The sequence below is a fragment of the Caenorhabditis elegans genome, chromosome X (genome assembly GCF_000002985.6).
Source record: "Caenorhabditis elegans chromosome X".
Lineage (NCBI taxonomy): Eukaryota > Metazoa > Nematoda > Chromadorea > Rhabditida > Rhabditidae > Caenorhabditis > Caenorhabditis elegans.
The window spans coordinates 3,047,364-3,067,873 of record NC_003284.9 but is presented as its reverse complement, the minus strand read 5'-3'; the positions used below and the strand labels follow the sequence as shown (position 1 = coordinate 3,067,873).

The window sequence follows — 20,510 nt, the reverse complement described above, 5'->3', positions numbered from 1 at the left end:
GAGAACTTTACCCGGCGTCTTTCCACTATAACTTATTCCAAGCATACGGTGTCTTCCTAGGAAAAATCCGCTTTGAAATTAAAATGCGGTTTTGAAAGTGTGCATCACTTCTAGCCATTGTTCTTTTTCAGAGAATTTATATCTAGAAAAATTTGTGTGATAGTGACAGAATGATTGATTGAAATCACAGTAAAATTGCAGAGTTAGAAAAAAATGTGTGACTCCGCAAGAATTCAATTAAAAAAGCCAAAAAAAATTTTCAAAAATTAAAAAAAAAAAAAAATTTCAAAATTTTATCGCTGATCAATTTAGGATCCCACTACTTTACCTTGAAAGGTATTATCCTAGTTCCTTTGGAAATCATCAGATACGTAAAAAACATATTCTGCCAGTTGGTGAGCAGCCGAAACACAGAATCGTGATGCAAAATAGAAGAAATACGGTAAAATACTCGAAAATCTGAAAATCAAGAACTAGACAATTTTGTAATTTGTCCTATATGCAAGTGTGATCAACTGTTCAATGATCCCGATTAAAGGTGTCAAACTTTTGCCTTCCCCCATATCATACACATTTCTCCCAAATTAGCATCATCTTCATTTTTTATTCATCCGGGAGCTCATCGGACAAAGGAGACGACAGGTGTATACGTGTATTTGTCAGTGTGTGTGTGTGTGCTGAGTGTAAATTGAATCAATTGCCACCAGCCCCCTGAGCTAATTCCCTTGTAATCTTTTTATTGAGAGCAGCAGTCAATGATACATTAGGGGTGGTTGACGAGCCACATCATCAGATCACGGATCGGTGCGCAGAACATCATGATTGTCTCCGTTGTGGCATAAAATATGGGAAGAAGATCAAGTGATTGTAAAACAATCATTAGATTATCTTATTCTACCTAATCCAGAGGTTGTTAAAATAATACTAATTATGAGGTTATAATTTTTATGACCCCATCGACGGAACCAAATTCATCGGAATGGTTGCAAACTGTGTTTTTGGATGTGTTCATTCACAATTCACCCCACTACCGTTCACGGTGTGGTGTCCAATTGCTTTAATGACACCGTTCCTTCAAAATCCTATTTATTGGCGGTAGACGATTACCGTACTCGTCTCCTTTCTCCCCTGTCTATTCTCGAATTAGATGTCAAGTGGGTTTCAATGTGTATATGTGGGTGTGTGTGTGTGTGTGTGTGTGTGTGTGTGTATGTACACGACCAATTTGTCTAAAGACGAGAACGATGATCAGGATGAGGGCCTGGAGTTTCTCAAATGCGAGATTTCCACTAAATGAGCCTGGTTTTGTGGGCGACGAAAAGGGGAAACATAATAGAAGAGGAGCGTGTTACATGGAATTAGGCGTGTTAGTTGTTAGTTGTCACTGAACCGGAAGAATGCACACTTCTTGCGTGCTTACACAAACATACCACTAGCCTAACACACTACCAATTACCAATTATCTTAAGCTTACTAATGAACGACACTTGTGCTCTTCCGGGGACAAAATTGAAACAATGAACTGTAGAATGGAAGCTGCTATGATTTTTTATCCTTAAAAATTTATACCATTTCAGCAATATGAGTTAGAGAGAGCAATTATATATTGTTAAGTCAAATGTTATAAATTGAAAAATGTAGCATGATAGTAATTCTTGAAAATTTTCTAATTTGAAAGGCATCAAAATATGTACTATCGACTATTTTTTCTAGGTTCACTTTAAAATTTAAAAGTTCACAAACTTTAATTTTATTATCAAGTTAACAACAAATTTGTATATATTCGCGCCTGTAGCAAGCATTTTAACTGAGATCGTGGCGAGACCCACTCAGAAAAACAATTTGTGCCTTTACTATGAATGTCAAAATTTTGCTAAATTACTACATATCATTTTTGAAAAAAAATTTTGGAAAATTTTTATTGCGAGAAATGTTTATTGTTACTGGTGAAAACTGAGTTCGATTCACACAAAAGTACCAAAATTTCCAATTTCTATTTGAAAGGTTTTATCATGATCTTTGGACATTTGAACACCATAGAAATAAGTTTTACTAATTTCTCCACATTTTTTGAAAAAGTGAGCTAGGAACCGTCTGTCAGGTAAAGGTATTTGTCGAACAGGTGAGGTGTTAACGACGCCTGCCAAGTATTCTATCTCACATATTTACCTCTTCCGTCGCGATAAAATCAGAACGGTTGCGCCACTCGCCAACACCTGGCGCTTCTGGCACGTCTTGTGTTCATTGTATTTTTGAATGCCCCACCATCTCCAGTTTTCTTATCAGATTTCGGAAATCGTCATCATCCACGAACAGCATAATAAAATAATAATATTATTATTAATGACGTGGAAATGACATAATCAAGCAAAATAAAAATAACACAAGCGATACATATGCAATGTTGTGAAAAAAAGAAAGCGTCTTCTCCCTATCTAACCCATTGAGATCGGTTTTTGTGACTTTAATTGAAAATATTACATACAAATTTTAAAAATTAACACAAGAAATACTATTCTGAGTTGCTGGAAACATCCAACTGAGGGGATTCACTGGATATGTGAGTGGATGGAGAATTTGAAGAGGAGGAAGGCTGGAAAGCATGGGCTGGGGGAACAATCATAGACATGGGTAGGCCCATCATCGGTAGCTGAGTGCCCATAGGTAAGGCTGTGATATAGTTGGCCCAATATGGACTGCTTCTGATCAAGTTCTGAACTGCGGAGAGGTTTCCAGGTTCCGATAGAAGATCCATTCCACTTGTTGCCTGTCGCTTCCATTTTGTTCTATAAAAAACATTAAGTAATTTGAGTAATTTGAATTGCCGTATTTTGTTCCACTAGACCGGACGTCTTCACTTTTCACATCTTAATTTTTGAGTGTCCCGTTATTGTAATAATGATGTTTTTATGTCGCAACTAGATATATTATATGTATTAACCACCACTTGACTATATTCGGATTAATTCAACGCTGCCGAACCTTGGGACCAAAAGCAGGTGATCTGCCTCTTAGCGGACTCATACGCCTCATTATTGTGCAAAAGAGCAGGAGACCACCCCGGCGATAACTACACAACAATAGCGACGTTTTGAAAGGTTTTCCAGATTGTGAATGCATGGATACATTTCAAAAGAGGCACAAATTCGTCTATCCACTTCATTCACCAATGAAACCGATACTAAAAGCTGGTGAAAATTTGATGATGACGACGATGATGATGCTCTGATGACAAGTCATCACATCAAATATTCACATAGAACACCGCCGCCTTGAACAATAATTAGGAAATGTGAGCGTGGTTGGTGTAGTAATCTACAAGGGTGGGCTCAATTGGCGGCTACGCTTGTTATTAATTTGAGAATGTACATATGTATGTTAAGAATTGACTCTGCTACCAACGATAATTCCAACGATAATTCCAACGATAATTGAAAGACGTTATTACTAACCTTCTATTTTGGTACCACGTCTTGACTTGAGTATCAGTGAGACCCATTCTGTGCGCCAAATCCATCCTGTCCTGGACTGATAGATACTTTTGCTTTTCAAATGTATTCTCCAACTCTTGCAACTGCTTGTCAGTGAAGATGGTTCTTGCCTTCCGAGATTTTTTGCAACTGCCTGGACTACCCATTCGATCGCCGCCGGGGCTGCTTGCTCTTGGCGAAGTTGAAAAATCAGATTTAATTGATTGTGGCGATGGGTCTGAAAGTTGATGGTTATTGATGCACAAAAAGAACAAAACAAAAGATTGACCCCGGAAGAGAACTGTATTCATATGTTCATTAAGGCATTAATCCTTTTACCCCCCCCCCCCCCTACATTCAAACTATCATTTCCGGGTAGTCACCATTGAGAGGAGAAAATCGAGAGCATGGTTGAGTAAATTTTTGATGGGTAACGCGCCGCGCACAAAACTTTTAATGGCTGTCGTTTTGAATGTTTGGAATTTTGGAATCAATTGCAGGTGTAATGACTTACCGTGATCGTTTGAATGGGATGAATTGTTTGGGGATTGCTCGAGAATGTCAGAAATGCGGAATGAAGAAGAAGACGAAATTTTGTTGCACGGGGAAGTTGAAGCTGCTTGAGCTAGAAGTGCTTGTGTAGTCGGATCCAGATAAAAAGCGGGAAGCAGAAACTGCCGAGGGTCGAGAAGTGACATTTTGGGAAGTGAGTGGTACTGTAGAAAAGTGTTAAACGAATGCTTTGCACGTTCGAAAGTCGGGAATGCGACACTGTTGAAGGCACCGATGATTGGTTATTGTCGGACGATGAGGGGTGACTATAAGACAAGTTAAATGTGCGAGAGTGGGCGGGGCGACGGCCTGGCAATTTGGGTGAGAGAAGAGGGTGCGTTGACATTGGGAAGGATGATGCAGCAGCAGCTACCACCACCGCCCTCCTAAACATGGTCATGACAATTACACTCGATTTTCGAGATCCAACGCCACATGAGAAGTCAATTATTTGTATTTAATAACACGAAATCTATAACTTGACCTTTCATTTTGCACATCTCAGATGATGCGGGGGAAAATGATGGCGAAAATGAGATGGGGGAAGATGGTTGGGAATAGCTGCACACTGCGGCTAATTGGAGCAACCTGTCAAACGGTGGTTCTAGGGAAACATTTGATGAATTGTCAAACTTGGAAATAAACAATATGGAATATTATTCTGCCAAAGCTGGATATCGAACTCTAATTTTCAGGTTGGTGCTCGAAATGTTAAAGTTTCATTTTCACAGTTTTTCACTTACTTGCAGAAAGACCATCTTACTAATCTCCATATATAAGCTTAGTCGGTTTGTTTTTCACAAAATCGACAAAAGGTTACTCAACGTATTTTTCGGCAAAAAAAAGTTATAGAAGTTACGGTAAATTTTTGTTACGAATCACGATTTCAGTAACCTGTAGAAATACGGTGATTGTTTTTTATTTAATTTCAAATAATTTCAATCATTGTTGTAAACACTCTGTTTCCTTTTTTTCTGAATGAATACATATTTTTGTCGCTTTTCTCAAATTAGTTCTGTTTATAGTTTCATTTTCCCCCAAAACACGTAATGTTGCAATAGAGTTTCAGAATAAGGCCACTTGCCGATATTATGAACAATCTTCGCTCTGTCCTTGAAACAATGCATTTTCACATCTTAACCAGACACAAAAATAATTTGAAACTGCAAAAAGCGTTAAAATCCCATATTCGGAGTGACAAAACCCATGTAATTAACATCCACCGATTCCTATATTTCGAAGAGAAATCTACTCTGAAGTGTCGATTAATTTTGCATACTAACCGTCAATTACAAAACAAATAAAATGGTTTTTTGTTTCGCGATTCCAAGCCGATTGGCATGGAAGGACATTCAGCTAATTTTCGACCGCCCAGCTATGTACATAGACATGTTTCAAAGTCATTGCGTTCCTCATTCCGCCAGCAGTTGTTTTATTTGATAGTTCACATAAATCATTCTCATTAGCTCTTTCTTCTACTTATATATTTGCTACCTTGGTAATGTTGAGAAACAAGATGATCGTTCCGTCCTTGTATATTTAGAAGAGGTGCAAAAAGCGGAGACACTTTCAACTCAACGTAGCGTAAAATATTGGGCGCGCAGGAAGATTGACTGGAAAACGATACAGTTACAAATTGAAAAATGGGAAGTTGAAAAAAAAAGGAAAATTGGAAGTGGAAATGAAAATGCATTAGAGATAATTGTCATTTGCCATTTCCCCCACTCTTAATTGTGAACATACATCTTGACACCCAGTAACAAGAAAAAAGCTGGCAATATGAATATGAGCTTGTTTAGGAGACAGAAGCCGCCTTTGAAATCTCCCGGGTAAGCAGGTTCTATTACATAATATCGTATCCTTTCCATACAGCTCATTACAATTGCCAACATAAATAATTAGATTAAAGGACACTCCCGGAAAGGTGTCGCAGACCGGTGGGACCAGCACACACGTGGCTGCTCTATTGTGTTCTGTTGCGCAATAGAGACGCTTCTTTTTTTTTGACAATGGCAATTGAGACCAGGTAAACGACTCCTTCAAGTGTGTGAAGCGGTGTTTATCAAAGCCACCCGGCAATTGTGTCCTTTTTAGGCACCTTTTTATGTGACATGTTGACTTATAGCTTGCACCGATCAGCGGCAGGTTAACGAATACAATTGATGGAACTGCCGGAAGTGTCAGGTTATGGATAAATTTGAAGAGTTATATAGATAGTTGGAAAGATAAAACGCTGCTTTGATAAACATGAAATTTATTTCAAAATTCTTATTACTTAAATATTAAACATATATTGGAACTCGTTTTGAAACCATAGTTTCTAAATTTATTCATTAACAAATTAACTTCTAACAGTGTTAGTATACACGTGGATTTATCTGTGAATTTTGGACAATTCACTGGATTCAATTTTGAACGTTCAGGCAAAAGGTTTAGTCATATTTAATCGTATTTTATAGTTCTCAACTCATATGTGACTGATGTGTTGTTTCTAAGCATTTTTTTATTTATATTGTTTTCAAATTGAAAATTTAATTTTTGCAGTGAAGATAATGTTTTTGCAAAACTAACTTCCTATTTATTCATTGCACAAAACACTTTTATAATCAAATTTTGTCTAAAGCACAATCATGATCATAATGGCGCTTTTTTCTAATTCTCTTTGGTCTTTGAAATTATAATATTTAACTTGACAATGCGGTTTAACTATACAATTAACTATACAATATACAACTACATATACAATTATACATTTTTAAAATTCAAGAAATAAGTGAAACTCTTGCCAAACATAGTTTTATAAAATCGCAAAAATCATTTTGTTTACATAAAATTGGAATTGAAAACTCAAAATGGCTATTGATTTTCCTGAATTCTTCAGTCAAACGTCAACAACCATAATTTTTGAAAACTAGACTATCAAAGAAATTTTGAGCGTTTCAGCAAGCTCGTATTCCTATGACTTTTAAACACAATTTACTGAAATTTTATATTTTGATCTGTATATTCAAACTATTTTAATTTGACTTACATAACAAAAATTAGTGAACACAGATTACCGTATTTCTTCTACTTGTCTTGAACCCTTACGGATCAATCGAAAATTAGTCTTGCATGAAAGACTAACAGAGGAAATACGGTAGCTACCACTTTTTGATAGCAAGTACTATAGAATTTAAAAAAGTGTTCAAAGTGATAGAATTTAAAAAAGATATAGAATTTAAAAAAGTGTTCCATTTAAATAATCTCCTCTCCGATAAAAATCCACTTTAAACAGTTGTTTAAAACCTAGTAAACGTTCATTTTTTTAAAGCGTTATTTTCTCTCAATTCCTTGAACATTTTTCATTTGATTATATATATATATATATATATATATATATATCGTAGAAATCGGTGGAAAAATATATTGCGAAATACCAACTGAAAACAGTCGACCATAATTCCTCTGTTGTCAAATTTTGTACAGCTGATTAAACTGTGCATATACTGCGGGAAAGGTGGGGCCACCACTCGCAGATCTAACAACACGAAACCTTTGTTCTCAAACTATTATATTCCCTCAAATATTATGTAATTTTTGTTATTAATTATTTCCACTTTTTTTCTCAATTCATTACTGTACCCCTCACTCATTGTCTATTCCATAGACCACCACTTGACAAGTTTAATTTGAAGCTGAGTCAGTGAACACAAAAACGTTCCGGGTATTACATAGTTATTGAAAAGAATTGGGTGCTTTTGGTTTAATGAATAATTTTTAGAGAAACAGGGACTAACAACCGAAATCCGGATAGTCGGGAAAATCTAAAATTTATGGGGAAGACTGATGAAACAATAAGGATTTTAACTGAATTTAAAAGTTGTGTTGCGTTTTTGTATGAGGATTTCAAAAATTCATACGCTTCTCCACTCAATAACAATAACAATGATTTTATTTTCGTTTATTTTTTTTTTGCCAGATTCAAAAGCAATGCTCTTCCGCTCATCGCCCTTTATTTGAGAACTCTTTGTGACGAATAGAAAGTTTCACAACCATAAAAGGAAAATTGCCACGCTTTTCCCATTTCTCTCTATTTTCCACCGTTTGTGTACACGTACAATACAATAAACAGAACGATTTTTTTTGGGGCGATTTTAATTTCTTCTTCATTCTTTTTCTCTAAATCTGATCCGATCACATAGTACGGTGCGGTTCGACACATTCATATTTTTTGTGGTTTGAAATTTCGAAAAATATTTTTTTGTTTGTGATAATTTTTGTTCCCGATTTTTGTTTAAAAACAGCTCCCCCTCGTTCACTCCCATGACTGTTGTTAAAGGCAGCTAGCTTCCGATAAATTGTCAATCGATATAATGCATAGCTATGTGTGTGTGTGTTTTTTTATAGTTCCACCGTGGCCGTTTTTGCCCGTTTTCCGCCCTCGCATATCATTCGCACCCGCAGTTTTGCAGAGACGACGAACCATGTCGAAACCCGAGGTGGAGAATCTCTTTTCTCTCTGCGACTCCGAATCCAAGGGATACCTGACGATGGAGGATTTGAGGAAAGTGTGCCCACAGCTTGATGATAATGTAAGTTGCGATTTTTGCTAAAAATTTGAAGTATTACAAAATGTAGATTTTAACAAATAATTTTTTTGTCTGTTTTTCTTATAAGAATAGCACCCCCATACCCTCAACTTGACGGCTCATATCTCTGTTGTTTAGCTGTTTGAAAAAATTTTGATAAAACAAAAATGAACGGAATTAGTAGCTGTCAAAATTAATCAAGTGAGGGTAGAAGGGGTACAAGTTAAATATGGAAATGCAGTAGCAAAAATTTTAAGCTATTTGAGCTATGTTAATTCAAAGTGAATTATCGTCGGTAGGTATAATAAGTTTTTGATAACTTTCAGTCAGAGTTTTGGTAAATTGTCAAACTTTTTAAAATTATGGACTTTTTTGAGTGATTGTAAGCATTGCTGCAAGTTTGGATCCTCTGGAATGATGAAATACACAAATTGAAACGCTATTGAAATATTTAATTTGGTGGAAAAAAGTTTCAAATTTTCCAAAATTGTGATATGAGATTCAACGTTTTTAGCTTTATATCTAAATAATCCAAAATTTTATTGATAATTTTTTCTGTGATATTTTGACATTTTAGCATTATAGGAACGATTTGAAACAATTTCTCTACTAACTGAAAAAAAAACTGTTGAATTTCAGGATTTGCGTTTCATATTCACGGAGTTGGATCAAGATGGTTCTGGAAAAATTGAGAAGTTGGAATTTTTGCGGGGTTTCCAAGACACTGTACAGCACGGAGAAAGTCATGGTAAAGGTTTAGAAATTTTGTTTCAAGTTCTAAAATTTATTTTAGGCCTGAATGGTATGCAGCGTCGAGCATCGGTTGCTGTAGAGGACCCACCAATGTTTCTACGTGATGAACAAATGTTTGACAGTGAAAGTGACTCGACTTCCTCTCGACCAGCGATCCGAGTATTTGACGAAGAACACTATCATTCAGAGTCCGATACAAATATTAACATTGACTTTAGCGTTCCATGGTAAGAATTTTCTATTTTGAAAAAAGACAAATATAATTTCAGCCAAGAAGAAGTATTGGTGCTGTACGAACAACTACAGTCATCTGGTGTTCCTGCATTGTTAAGGAAGTTTGAGAGAGTTGTTGGATCATTTCACAAAGAACTATCAGAGAAGAAGCATGAAAATGAGCGACTTCAACGTATTTATGCAAGGTAAGCACAGTTTTGCAATTGAAACAAAAAACCAAGTAATAAATTATATCTGACTTTCAAAACCATTCTGATTTTAGATGAAAATCACAAAAAATTCGTTACATCACTGTTAAAACACTATGTATTTTTGAAAAAATGTTGGGTTCATCTGGGCGCCGGTTAGGCGCTTTCCCCGGCCGGTGAGTCGCCTCGCCGCAACGTATCCGCATGTATAGTGCGGCGCGGAACACCTAACGTGTCGGCCGCTTGCGTGAAACGCCGACGCCGCTCTGCGCTCACATGGAAGCCGTACAAAAATGTTATGACAATCTAATATAAGTTTGTCTTATTTAGTGATACTTCAGTTTCATTTATTAAAAAAAAACATAGCTGACACGGGCGCTTGTGTAGAAAACTTTATGGGACCCCTGTTGTCCATAGTAGGCTTAAGATCAGTGTTTTTCTAAGCCTGCAAATGCAAATCAATTATATTACTCAGTGAATACTAAATTGTAAAAATACTATATTTTCCAGTGAACGTGAAATGTACAATCGTAGAATGGAAGAGATGGAAAGCGAAGTTGACCAACAACTGGAGCTCACAGAAATGAAAGCCCGGCAAGAGGTGGCGTTACAAGTCTTTTCCCCCCACAAAAATAATACTTCAGGAGCGAGACCGTCTGACAAAAGAGAAAGAAGAAATGCGCCAAAGAATGTCGGATGAAATGTCAGAAATGAGAAACAACATAGAAAGACTGCAGAAAATGGAAAAAGCTCTTGAACGAGAAAATGAACGGCTGAACCATCAAAAAGAGTTGTCTGATAAACTGAAAGTGAGTTAATAAAGTTTGATTCGAAATGTGGAGCTGCACCATTCCCTTGATACAGCAATGAGTTGTAGGTTGTAAATGAGGAAAATAACGACTTGCGACAAAATCTTGCTGAAAACCATCTCGAACTGGCGATGATCAAGAGTGAGCTTGCACAAGTCAGATGTGAATTTGATCAGAAGCAGGATGAACTTTCTGCAAGAAGAGGTATTTTATTTCAACTTGAACCTATTAATTCATTAAGCTCTTCAGATCAAGCTTCCCACGCCACCGAGGAAAGTGAATCTGTCAGGAAACAATTGCAACTCCTATTGTGAGCTTCCGGCCCTATTAAAGCTCTAAAAACCTAAAATTTCAGTGATGCCAATCGCAAATTGCACGAAACCAATGAAAGCCTCCGCGATGCACTGGATAGCAGAGCATCTGTTCTCCGACAGTTCAATTTGAGAACTCCTTCTCCCGGATTGCTCAGCTCGAATCGTAATTCTGTGGAGAACTTTCAAACGTCCACGAACGTGTTCCGATCCGTGCCACTTCATGCGATTAGTACTGAGGAGCAAGGTACGATTTTCGGAACAATCGAGGAAAGTGAATTTTATTCGTGTACTTTATTTTAATAATTTCAGTGCCAGAAACATCATTGATTCTAGACGATGCGCATAGCTTGCAAGGGCTCGATACTCCGGGAGATCTTATGGTAAGCTATGTCTCAGTTTCCCTAAAGTTTCACTGAAGAATAGGTGGTTAAGACGTGATAAACGCGATAAAATAGCAACATAATCATTTGTGATGATGTGTTTATAATTTTTGATTGCAACACACTAAATGTGCTGCATCGGCCAAAAATGTATGAAATGTTTTTGTGCATTTTAGCTATAATAAAGAAACTGCGTGGAGTGTAGGAAAAAATGCAAAAATTTTATCGAAAATCAGGACTTTCAACCAATATTAGCCGCCGACATCTCATGAGTTTCGCGCCCAACTGTGTTTGACATTTCAAAGCACCACGCCCCATACATCTTCTTCAGAGCGTGTCGCTGTCACGTTAAACACAGTGGGGCGCGAAACTCGTGAAATGTCGGCGGCTTCTAATTAAAGTATAACAATTGTATTCTAGGGTTGACTTATTGTTATACTAATTTTTTATAGGGCCTCAATGATGCTAACGGCCCAGCTGAAAGAACGTTCCGTATCGTGATGTGTGGAGACGCCGCTGTTGGAAAAAGTAGTTTTGTAATGCGGGTGATCCGTCGTCAATTCACAAATCAGCTCCCCAGCACACTTGGCGTAGATTTTCACGTGAAGACTGTCAATGTTGACGGAAGAAACGTTGCACTTCAGCTATGGGACACCGCGGGACAAGAACGTTTCCGATCACTTTGTAAATCATATTTTCGTCGAGCTGATGGAGCAATCCTAGTCTATGACGTCTGTGCGGAGCAGTCGTTTCTCCGTGTTCGCGACTGGATTGAGACTATAAAGGAGTCAACAGAAAGGAGTATTCCGATCATTTTGGTAGGAAACAAGGTTGATATGCGTATTTCGACGCCAGGCTCGGTGGCAAAGACAGATGGTGCAAGTATGGCTGCGGTATGTATTTTATGTATTTTTGAATTTGTCACGTATTGTTACTTTCCAATTATTTCAGGCGATGGGAGTTCTATTCATGGAAACCAGTGCTTTAGACGGAAGTAACATTGATAACGCTATGTTGGCACTAACCAGGTTATAGATCAAAAGTTGAGCATGTGACGCAAAATAATATTTGTTCAGAGAGCTCATGGCAGTAGAAGATGTTGAAATTCGCTCAACAGGTGTTGTGCTCAATCCAGCAGTTGCAAAGAAGGGTGGATGTTTCTCAAAGTGTCGTGGTTCTTAATCATCTTAGCACGCATTGTTTCTAATGCTTCGTCAACAAGAAAACAACGTTCATATATAATACCAGTCATTACAAAAATTCTCATAATATATACTAGCTTGGTAGTCTGCATGTGTATTTGGCTTTCGATATTTAAGTTTTAAAATCGTCGACATTCTCGATTGACTTCCTTTATTTTTGATTTTTATATTTTTTATTACATTGATAAAACTAATAAAAATCAAGGTAGATTCACTTGGTGAACCGAGTGGTATAAAAGTTTAAAATGTTCCAGTTACCGAAGATGTTGAAAATTCTAAATATAGACCCAGAGTTGCTCTATCAAACCATTTTTATCAAACACTTCGAGAAATGTGAAGTTAATGCGATGAAAATGTCAGCTTAACGGTTATCGGGTGCACAGTGGCCGTTAACGACTTGAAATGATAGCACGCTTCTCTTTTATGGTATAGTTTCAATAAAAAGAGTAGAGAGCAAAAAATCATAAACACTACCATAACCACGTGTTCAAATTTTTGAATTCCTTACTTTTTCAAAATAGAATTTAGTTTTGTTTGCTTAATATTGAAACAAATTTATATGTAGATTCATTTTCAAATGCATTCTAGCCGCAAATTTTCGTAAAAATCCACAATCACTTGCAACATAAATTGCAACATTTTACGACTTTTTAAAATCACGCGGCAGTTGGGTAGTTGCATCATCAATCGTGGCTGCTCCTGATGCACTCAATATTGAAGCACAATTCCATAAACGGTAGTAAATCAGGAAGAGAAGTATATTTTGTAAAGTGCTTGATAAGAGCCCTTGATGAGAGTACTGACGAAAAAGAGCCATAAATGTAGGCAGTAAAACAATATGATGGTCGGCCTATCATTCTTCTCCAAGAGCAGTCACTTTTCCGTTCAACGCGGGTTCGGAGACAAAAGATTGCCTCCCGTTTCTACAGTGGTGAAATAATTGCACCTAAATTCGGAGAGGAAAAATCTGGATGAAAATCAGGAAACATGGATGTTGCCATCAGTAAGTGGTTCTAGCTAAGACTATGGTAAATGAGAATTGATTTCAGAAGAGTCCGAAATTCAGGCCAGGAGTCGAATCATCAAAAACCATCTAACAGTATGTTTTTTTTTTTAATTCTAAAAAAGGTTTAATAATAAAATAAATTATACAATACTTTGATACCTGTCAGGTAGATGTATTCCAGATTTTTTACAGTTTTTTTTTTAAATACAAATGTAAATTCTGTTTGTATTTTTTGTTAAGAATTATACAGTCCATGACCAAAATGACTTTTTATTAGTCTTGAACCTCCGGCAGATCGGTTGTTTTTGGTTTTATCAAAATTTTGTTGAATTATTGAGAAATAATTGACATGTATTTTTTCATGCCGAAATTTTGATGAAACCAAAAACTATCAAAGTATACCCTGTCAGTGTTAAGAAATTCACATTAAAAACTTATATGTAAAACTTTAAGTAAAACTTTATTTTACGTCATGATATTGATTAGTCCACTGGAATGAAAAATAGGCATTAAAAGCAAATTTCAGGAGCGAAATAATTGCATAGTTCTCAAAATCGACACACACATGAGCAAAGTTGAAGACATGTCACCGTTCGGTTTTCATTTCGAATTTGATGAGAAAAAATACAAGGAACGGAAAAAACAGATACGAAAACAAAGTTTGTTTAAAACATAATAATTTTAAAAAATACCTAGCTTTCAGAAATAACACGGTTTTTCGCATGGCTTGCATATTATCATCATAAATTCGGCATAAGGCATGTCACATTGATTGCTTTACTTGTCGGATATGTTTTTCTCGGCGGCTTTATGTTCGAAAAGTTGGAATCTCCAAGAGAACTGGAGGTTAGTTTTTAGTTATTCATGAAAATACATTAAAAAATTGTATCATATATTTCAGGATTTAAAAGAAACTATTGTTTTAATGCAAGGTATAATTGATGAAGAAACTACAGATATAATTAACGTTACGCTAAGTACAAATGGGACAGATCGGGTTAACAAGTTGGCAAAACTTATAAAAGTAAGATTTAACTAGTTAATATTAATTCAAGAACGTTGTTTTTTAGAGATATTACAAAACAATGTTAGAGGCAGAAGGAAGATTTCATGGAAGTGTATGGCACAAAGCTGAAAATTTAGATATGCATTTGATGTGGTACTTTTCATCGGCAACCTTCTACTCAATGACTTTATTCTCAACAATTGGTTATGGTACAATATCTTGTCAAACAGTATGGGGAAGAACATTATCCATGATTTATGCGTCGATTGGCCTGCCCATTATGCTAGTAGTGCTTGGTGACATTGGTGAATGGTTTCAGAAGATATTGACAAATGGCTACATATTTCTTCTTCTGAAATACAAGTGAATGGAATTTTTAAGTTTTTTTTCAAGTTTACTGATTTTTAGGAAACTTCGGAAGCAGCCTGTTAACCGTAAGAAGAACGAAATATTGCTTCCAATGTGGCTTGCACTGTTTCTTGTACTGGCATACATTTTGATTTGCACACTTACTATAAAAATGTTTGACCATAATGAAGGCAACAAACCGGGTACGTACAACAACATGAAATTTACTTTGTTTTAGGTTCAGTATAGTACATATAAAAGTTGAGTTAGGAATTCCAGGAAATTTTTTTTTTCCACAATTTAAAGTTTGTGTGTCGTTAAAGAAAATGTTAAAAACCACTTCTATAGTGCCAAAATGATAAAATATTACAGCAAACCTTTTGAAAATTTTTTGAAAATTTTTTATTGACAGTCAAAAATGTGGCAATTACTCAGTTTTTGACACTCTTTGTGAAAGCACTTTAGCTCCTATAACTCAGAAATATGAACATTTTAAGTGTAAATAAAACACAATTTTTTGGCAATATAATAGTGGTTTTTAACAATTTTCCTCTTTACAAAAATTTGACAAATATTTATATTTATATTTTAACCAGCCGTGGACCGCACCTCCGGCGCGGCCCCGACTTCTGGAGCTGAAAACCATTTTTTTTCTGAAACTACCGTAATCATACAGTACTCCTACCGTACCACCATTGTACCACTACCGTACCCCGACTATATCCCTACACTAACCCCAACTCACTATCCCTCCAGAAGCTAAAACTTCGCAGACTACAAAGACTACATAGACTACAAACTATGGACAAACGGAATAAGCGCTTTATATATAGTAAATGATATTTATATTTGGCCCTCTATTTTTATCTACCCATTGCCTCAATTTTCAGTGTAAATAAAACAAAATTTTTTGGCAATATAATAGTGGTTTAACAATTTTCCTCTTTACAAAAATTTGACAAATATTTATATTTATATTTTAATATATTTGGCCCTCTATTTTTATCTAACCATTGCCTCAATTTTCAGGAATCGGTTTCTTCGATGCGTTTTATTTCACATTCATCAGCTTGACAACAATTGGATTGGGTGATGTCATGCCTTACAATATTCAGGTTCATAAATTATTTTGGTTTTTTCCTATTAAAAAATTTTTAGTATTCTCCATTCCTGGCGGCTGCGTTCCTGTTGGGTCTTGCACTCATTTCTATCGTGAATACATCAATCTATGCTCAGTTGTACCAGATGTTCTTTAACATGATTAATTCTGTTGAAGATCAATTGGACAGAATTCACAGTTCTAATCACAAGGGGCCGGGTTACAAAGTTTTTCACGTAAGTTTGATCAACTTTTTTCTCGAAACTTTCCTCGTAAAAATTTCAGGATATGGAACCGGTGTTTAGAATGTTGGTCTGCACTTTCCCTCCGTCACATCCCCAAACTCGAATCAAATTTGCCGCCGTTGTTCGTGACTCGTTCAGAAGAGATAAAGAAAAGAAGCGGGAAAGCAACACGAGTGACGTAAGTTTTTTTCTCCGTTGTTTTTTCCCCGTTATTTCATTGAGTATCCGGATAACTTGTTTTCTTACCAAAATTCGATTGCAGCAAATTAAATTGCGAACAAGAACCGAATCGGATATACCAGCACACGATGGATTCCACCTGTGGATGACCAAACGAGCAAAGAAGCGTCAGATGGAGCAAGAGAACGAGGACTTGCATGCTGCCAGAAGACGTGCACCAACTTTAGGAGCATTTGGTGGATTTGATATGAATCTTTTCAAGTGAGTTTTGAAATATTATAGAATTTTGCAATATTTGCTGTGAATTTAAATTTCACAGCTTTGTGACAACCGAGTTTTGAAATTCGTTTTCCTTGTGTTTCAATATAACAATATTTTTTAAACAAAATTAGAGAATTCAGGTACAAACCAAATGACAAAATAAAAAATAACCTATATGAACAACTATAGTTTCCAAAAGCGCGCATTTTTTGCGATAAAAAATCCGCAGCCTCGAGGCCCGCTACCGTGATTTTTGTGACAAAACCATAATACAGTTACATAGGAATTACATATAACACTTTGTAAAAATTCTTAACGAGCTATTTCCATAAATTTCCCCAAATTTCAACGTATCCCAAAAAAGGTGAATGTATAATAGAAAAATTTTCAAATCAATATCTTTTGCAGGAATTGTAATTTCACATTTTTTGTAAGCAATAGAGCTTTTGTAGAGCTTTTTCTAAGCCTTACAAACACTCAGTTTCTACAAAAAAATATAAACAAAACGATATCATGAAGCGAACCCCACCCGCGCCTAACTGGCATGAAAACCGAAATAATAACTTTGAATTTTCACATTCGTCGAGAATAATAAAAATCATCAAAATCCTAACAACTACCTCAATGATCAAAAATGAAATTCATAAAAAATATGGTTTTTAACAATCGAAAAAATTTTATTGTTGCAGACGCGGACGCTCGAATACTTCGCCGTTTGAGAAGAATGACTCGGAGGAAACGGAGGAGAGTGATGTGGAGTGAAGGGAAAGAATATTGGGAAACCCTGCTTCTTTTTTTTTTTTTGAAAAATCAATCTGCCTCATTTTCAGAGAAATTTGTTATTTTTCTTTGGAACGATATGTTTTTATTAAATAATTTTTTATTTTTTTTGTTGTTCGCAGTTTAAAAAAATCAATTCCATATTGTTTAAATAGGAAAATGGAATTCAATCATTGTCATATGATTAACAGAAAAAAAACCGAAAATTCAGTGCCCCACATGGTGTCAGTGTCCCATTTCAGTTTGATCTACGAAGATCTACAAAATCGCGGGAATTTAAACAAAGATTTCTAAACTGTTTTTACATGGTTAAAAACGTGCTGACGTCACATTTTTTTGAGGAAAAAACTTGCGCATTTTTGTAGATCAAACCGTAATGGGAGAGCCTGGCACCACGTGGTGCCCAGGAATCTAATTCCTATTGGAAAATTTTAGTCTTATATTTTTCAAAGTACTACTGAAAAACCTACGGGCAAATGGTACTGGTGTACAATGTAAAATATAGAGAAACAATTTTAGAAAAAATTGCAATATACTTTAATTCGTTTGTTATTTCATAGTTCAACTTATGAAGAAATTGCTCAGAACGGTAATTCAGATGCTCCCGCTCCTTACCTTTACCTGATGAAATCACAGTGCCTAGTAACTGAAACAAAAAAAAGAAATTGCGAAAAGCTCTCACATTGTTTCCGAGTCCCTGAGACCTCCAAATAACATGTTAGAACAACTTCTTCGGCTTTGAGTTCAGCGAGAAACAGCGAGAAATTGCACTGACACACTTTAAAATGACAATTTCAGAAGTTCAGATTTAAGTTCAGTTTCCTCTAAACTTCTGACTAAGCCCGACAAATTGTTTTCAAAAGATTTTCAACAATAAAAATGTTCAGAAAAGTATCTCCTCTGCACGATAATCTTCTCCACTAAAATCGTGCAACTCTGTCATTTTGCCATGCGTTTTCTCTGTCATACAGCCGCCCGCCGCGTCTCTAGTTGAGCTTTTCCTGCCTCGCGCCCTGCGTCTCCACAACAGTACCACTTCCTCATCACTCACCCAAAGCTTCTCAATTTTGAATTCGTTTGCTCCGCTGCTCGTACAGCCAGGACACTCTCTTGCGTGGTGTCTAGCTTCTCTGACTCGTTTCTCTATCAACTTTTTTACTTGTTCTGTGCAGCTGGCTACTTGGAATCTTTGGGAATTTTTGAAGAAGTTTAGGTGGGCTGCGTGGGATTATAATCGAAATTTTTCAACAAAAATTGTCTTTCTCTCATCTTTGATATCTTGTTCAAGAAGTGGACAAAGAGAAATTGACGACAAGTTGGGAATAATGTCGAGAAAATAATAAAATATGATTGCACTGATAATTTTTTTTGTTTAGTGTTGGTTATTTCTGTTTCACACAAAAGGCGAAAATACGAAATATGTTCGAATGAAAAAAGACGAAAAGAATTAAAATTAACAAAAAATAAATCATCCTTCCATCTATCTTACTCCCACACTTGTCGATCTATTTCTCAGATCAGCTGGCGCCACTTTTTGAAACTTTTTGTGCCTCAGACCACCGGGGCTATCTCAATGACATCTCTATGACATCAATGTCCACCAACTTTTCCCTTCTGTTGTTTCATTTGCTCATCTCGTATGACGGGCCCAGGTCATATTTGTTCACCGATGACTTTCGCTGGGTTTTTTGAAATTTCAAAGCGTGTTGAAACAAAAATGTGTGTTTAAAATGTGTCCGCAATTTGTTTTCTTGATTCATTTCTTAGCAAAGAAAGTTCCAATTTTTGTTTCTATTACTTAAGTAGTTGCCGTAACTCAAAAATAAATTTCCATTCATTTATAATTAAAGTAATAGTTTAGTCAAAACGTAAAATTAATTAGCGTTATTAGGCCTACAATAGTTAAAAGAAAACGAGAATTTAATAATTACAAGTTATGAAGTGCATTCTTTTTTGTAATTATCCATAAATAAATCAACAAATGAACAAATTTTAATTTCTCTATTTGATATCCACACAAAAAATCATTCCAAGTTTAGACGTATTTTTTCTAACGACTTCTTACGTTTTCAAATAAAAATTACCTTTTTGAACATAATTTTCTTCTTTAACTTTTGAAAATGTAATCCTTTTACATCTCACCTATTTCAGTTTGTTTTACATTTTTATGACATCCTCATTTCATTTTTAAAACCATCAAAAACTTTTTCTTCTATTTTTCTTCGATTTGCACCCACTCCGAAGTGCACCTCAATCGTCAGCTGTTATCGTCCTTCAGTTTTTTTTTCAGAAAGTACACAATTTTCAAATTCACTGAGATTTCATAGTTGTGTTCTGTTCTCTTTTCTATATGATGTGATGTTTCACATCAATTATGAGTTAATGCATTATTTGTCCATTTGCATTCTAAAAATCTAATGGATGTCTGCCTGTTCCGTTTTGGTCTATCTTTTAAGGATTGCAATTTCTTTATTATCATTGAACCTGCCCTTTTTCTGTTGTCAATACATATTTTGATTTCAAAATTTATTGAACGGTATTTATGGGTTTTGATCTACCAAAAAAAATTTTCATACATTTTTTTAAAGTGAGACGTGAATTTTTTTTAAATTCTCAGGCTCGTTGACGGATTTTTTTTTGAATCCTAAAAATTGACGGAGAACTTTGAGAAATTAATACTTGTGATCAAAAACATGTGATTTTAAAATTATTAAAATCTGAATTCAGAAATTTTTCAAACATGCCTACATAATTTGTGACGTAGTATTGTAAGGAACAAAAAATGCCCTCTTATGCAAAATGTTGTGAAGAAAAACTCCATAACTTTTTTGCACTGCGCATTTTGAATATTTTCGAGCAGTCCTATTCGAACTTGCGTGCAACTGGTGAATAATTTCTTTTTTTTTTCTTTTTTTTTCTTGCATTTACTTCGCTCACACACACCGCAATTATTAGTTTCGGTCTCACCGAAATACGTGGTTCACCCACTTTTTCTGAACTCTTTAGTGTTTGCAGAACGAGAGTTGGCTGCCAGTGTGTGTATATGTGGAGGAAAATTTTATCAATACATGTAAAACTGATTGATTATAGGGCGGTCAATGATCGTTCAGTT

The 20,510-nt window shown here is 35.7% G+C and overlaps 3 protein-coding genes and 8 non-coding genes across 11 annotated transcripts; 7 read left to right on the top strand and 4 right to left on the bottom strand.

Moving 5' to 3' along the window:
- The first annotated feature begins 1,629 nt into the window (after positions 1–1,629).
- On the top strand, positions 1,630–1,757 carry C33D12.10. The gene has a single exon (NR_070616.1). It is a non-coding gene; the product is annotated as an Unclassified non-coding RNA C33D12.10 (non-coding RNA).
- A 565-nt stretch (positions 1,758–2,322) lies between these two features.
- On the bottom strand, positions 2,323–4,300 carry ceh-30 (Homeobox protein ceh-30). The gene is made up of 3 exons (NM_076123.6): positions 3,985–4,300; positions 3,453–3,708; positions 2,323–2,786 (listed from the first exon to the last, which is right to left on the bottom strand). Exons 1-3 carry the CDS (start codon positions 4,166–4,168, stop codon positions 2,513–2,515), a joined length of 714 nt encoding a protein of 237 aa, NP_508524.2. The 5' UTR covers positions 4,169–4,300; the 3' UTR covers positions 2,323–2,512.
- C33D12.9 lies at positions 2,841–2,986 on the top strand. The gene has a single exon (NR_070615.1). It is a non-coding gene; the product is annotated as an Unclassified non-coding RNA C33D12.9 (non-coding RNA).
- C33D12.12 lies at positions 2,990–3,139 on the bottom strand. The gene has a single exon (NR_070614.1). It is a non-coding gene; the product is annotated as an Unclassified non-coding RNA C33D12.12 (non-coding RNA).
- On the top strand, positions 3,248–3,452 carry C33D12.11. Its single transcript, NR_070613.1, has one exon. It is a non-coding gene; the product is annotated as an Unclassified non-coding RNA C33D12.11 (non-coding RNA).
- Positions 4,245–4,379, top strand: C33D12.13. Its single transcript, NR_070612.1, has one exon. It is a non-coding gene; the product is annotated as an Unclassified non-coding RNA C33D12.13 (non-coding RNA).
- An 899-nt stretch (positions 4,380–5,278) lies between these two features.
- Positions 5,279–5,408, bottom strand: C33D12.14. The gene has a single exon (NR_070611.1). It is a non-coding gene; the product is annotated as an Unclassified non-coding RNA C33D12.14 (non-coding RNA).
- A 3,066-nt stretch (positions 5,409–8,474) lies between these two features.
- Positions 8,475–12,718, top strand: rsef-1 (Ras and EF-hand domain-containing protein homolog). The gene is made up of 13 exons (NM_001373254.3): positions 8,475–8,596; positions 9,233–9,341; positions 9,387–9,573; positions 9,616–9,765; positions 10,279–10,369; positions 10,413–10,577; positions 10,646–10,781; positions 10,827–10,887; positions 10,933–11,135; positions 11,201–11,271; positions 11,724–12,164; positions 12,223–12,299; positions 12,348–12,718. The coding sequence occupies exons 1-13, from the start codon at positions 8,489–8,491 to the stop codon at positions 12,451–12,453; spliced, it is 1,905 nt and encodes a 634-aa protein (NP_001359915.1). The 5' UTR covers positions 8,475–8,488; the 3' UTR covers positions 12,454–12,718.
- Positions 12,719–13,049: 331 nt separating this feature from the next.
- On the top strand, positions 13,050–17,505 carry twk-26 (Potassium channel domain-containing protein). Its single transcript, NM_076121.8, has 12 exons — positions 13,050–13,476; positions 13,523–13,572; positions 14,006–14,138; positions 14,183–14,325; positions 14,381–14,503; positions 14,550–14,848; positions 14,894–15,036; positions 15,863–15,948; positions 15,992–16,168; positions 16,218–16,355; positions 16,440–16,618; positions 17,308–17,505. The coding sequence occupies exons 1-12, from the start codon at positions 13,461–13,463 to the stop codon at positions 17,378–17,380; spliced, it is 1,560 nt and encodes a 519-aa protein (NP_508522.2). The 5' UTR covers positions 13,050–13,460; the 3' UTR covers positions 17,381–17,505.
- Positions 13,174–13,301, bottom strand: C33D12.15. The gene has a single exon (NR_070610.1). It is a non-coding gene; the product is annotated as an Unclassified non-coding RNA C33D12.15 (non-coding RNA).
- Positions 17,506–19,803: 2,298 nt separating the features above from the next.
- 21ur-14989 lies at positions 19,804–19,824 on the top strand. Its single transcript, NR_070609.1, has one exon.
- The last annotated feature ends 686 nt before the right edge of the window (positions 19,825–20,510 follow it).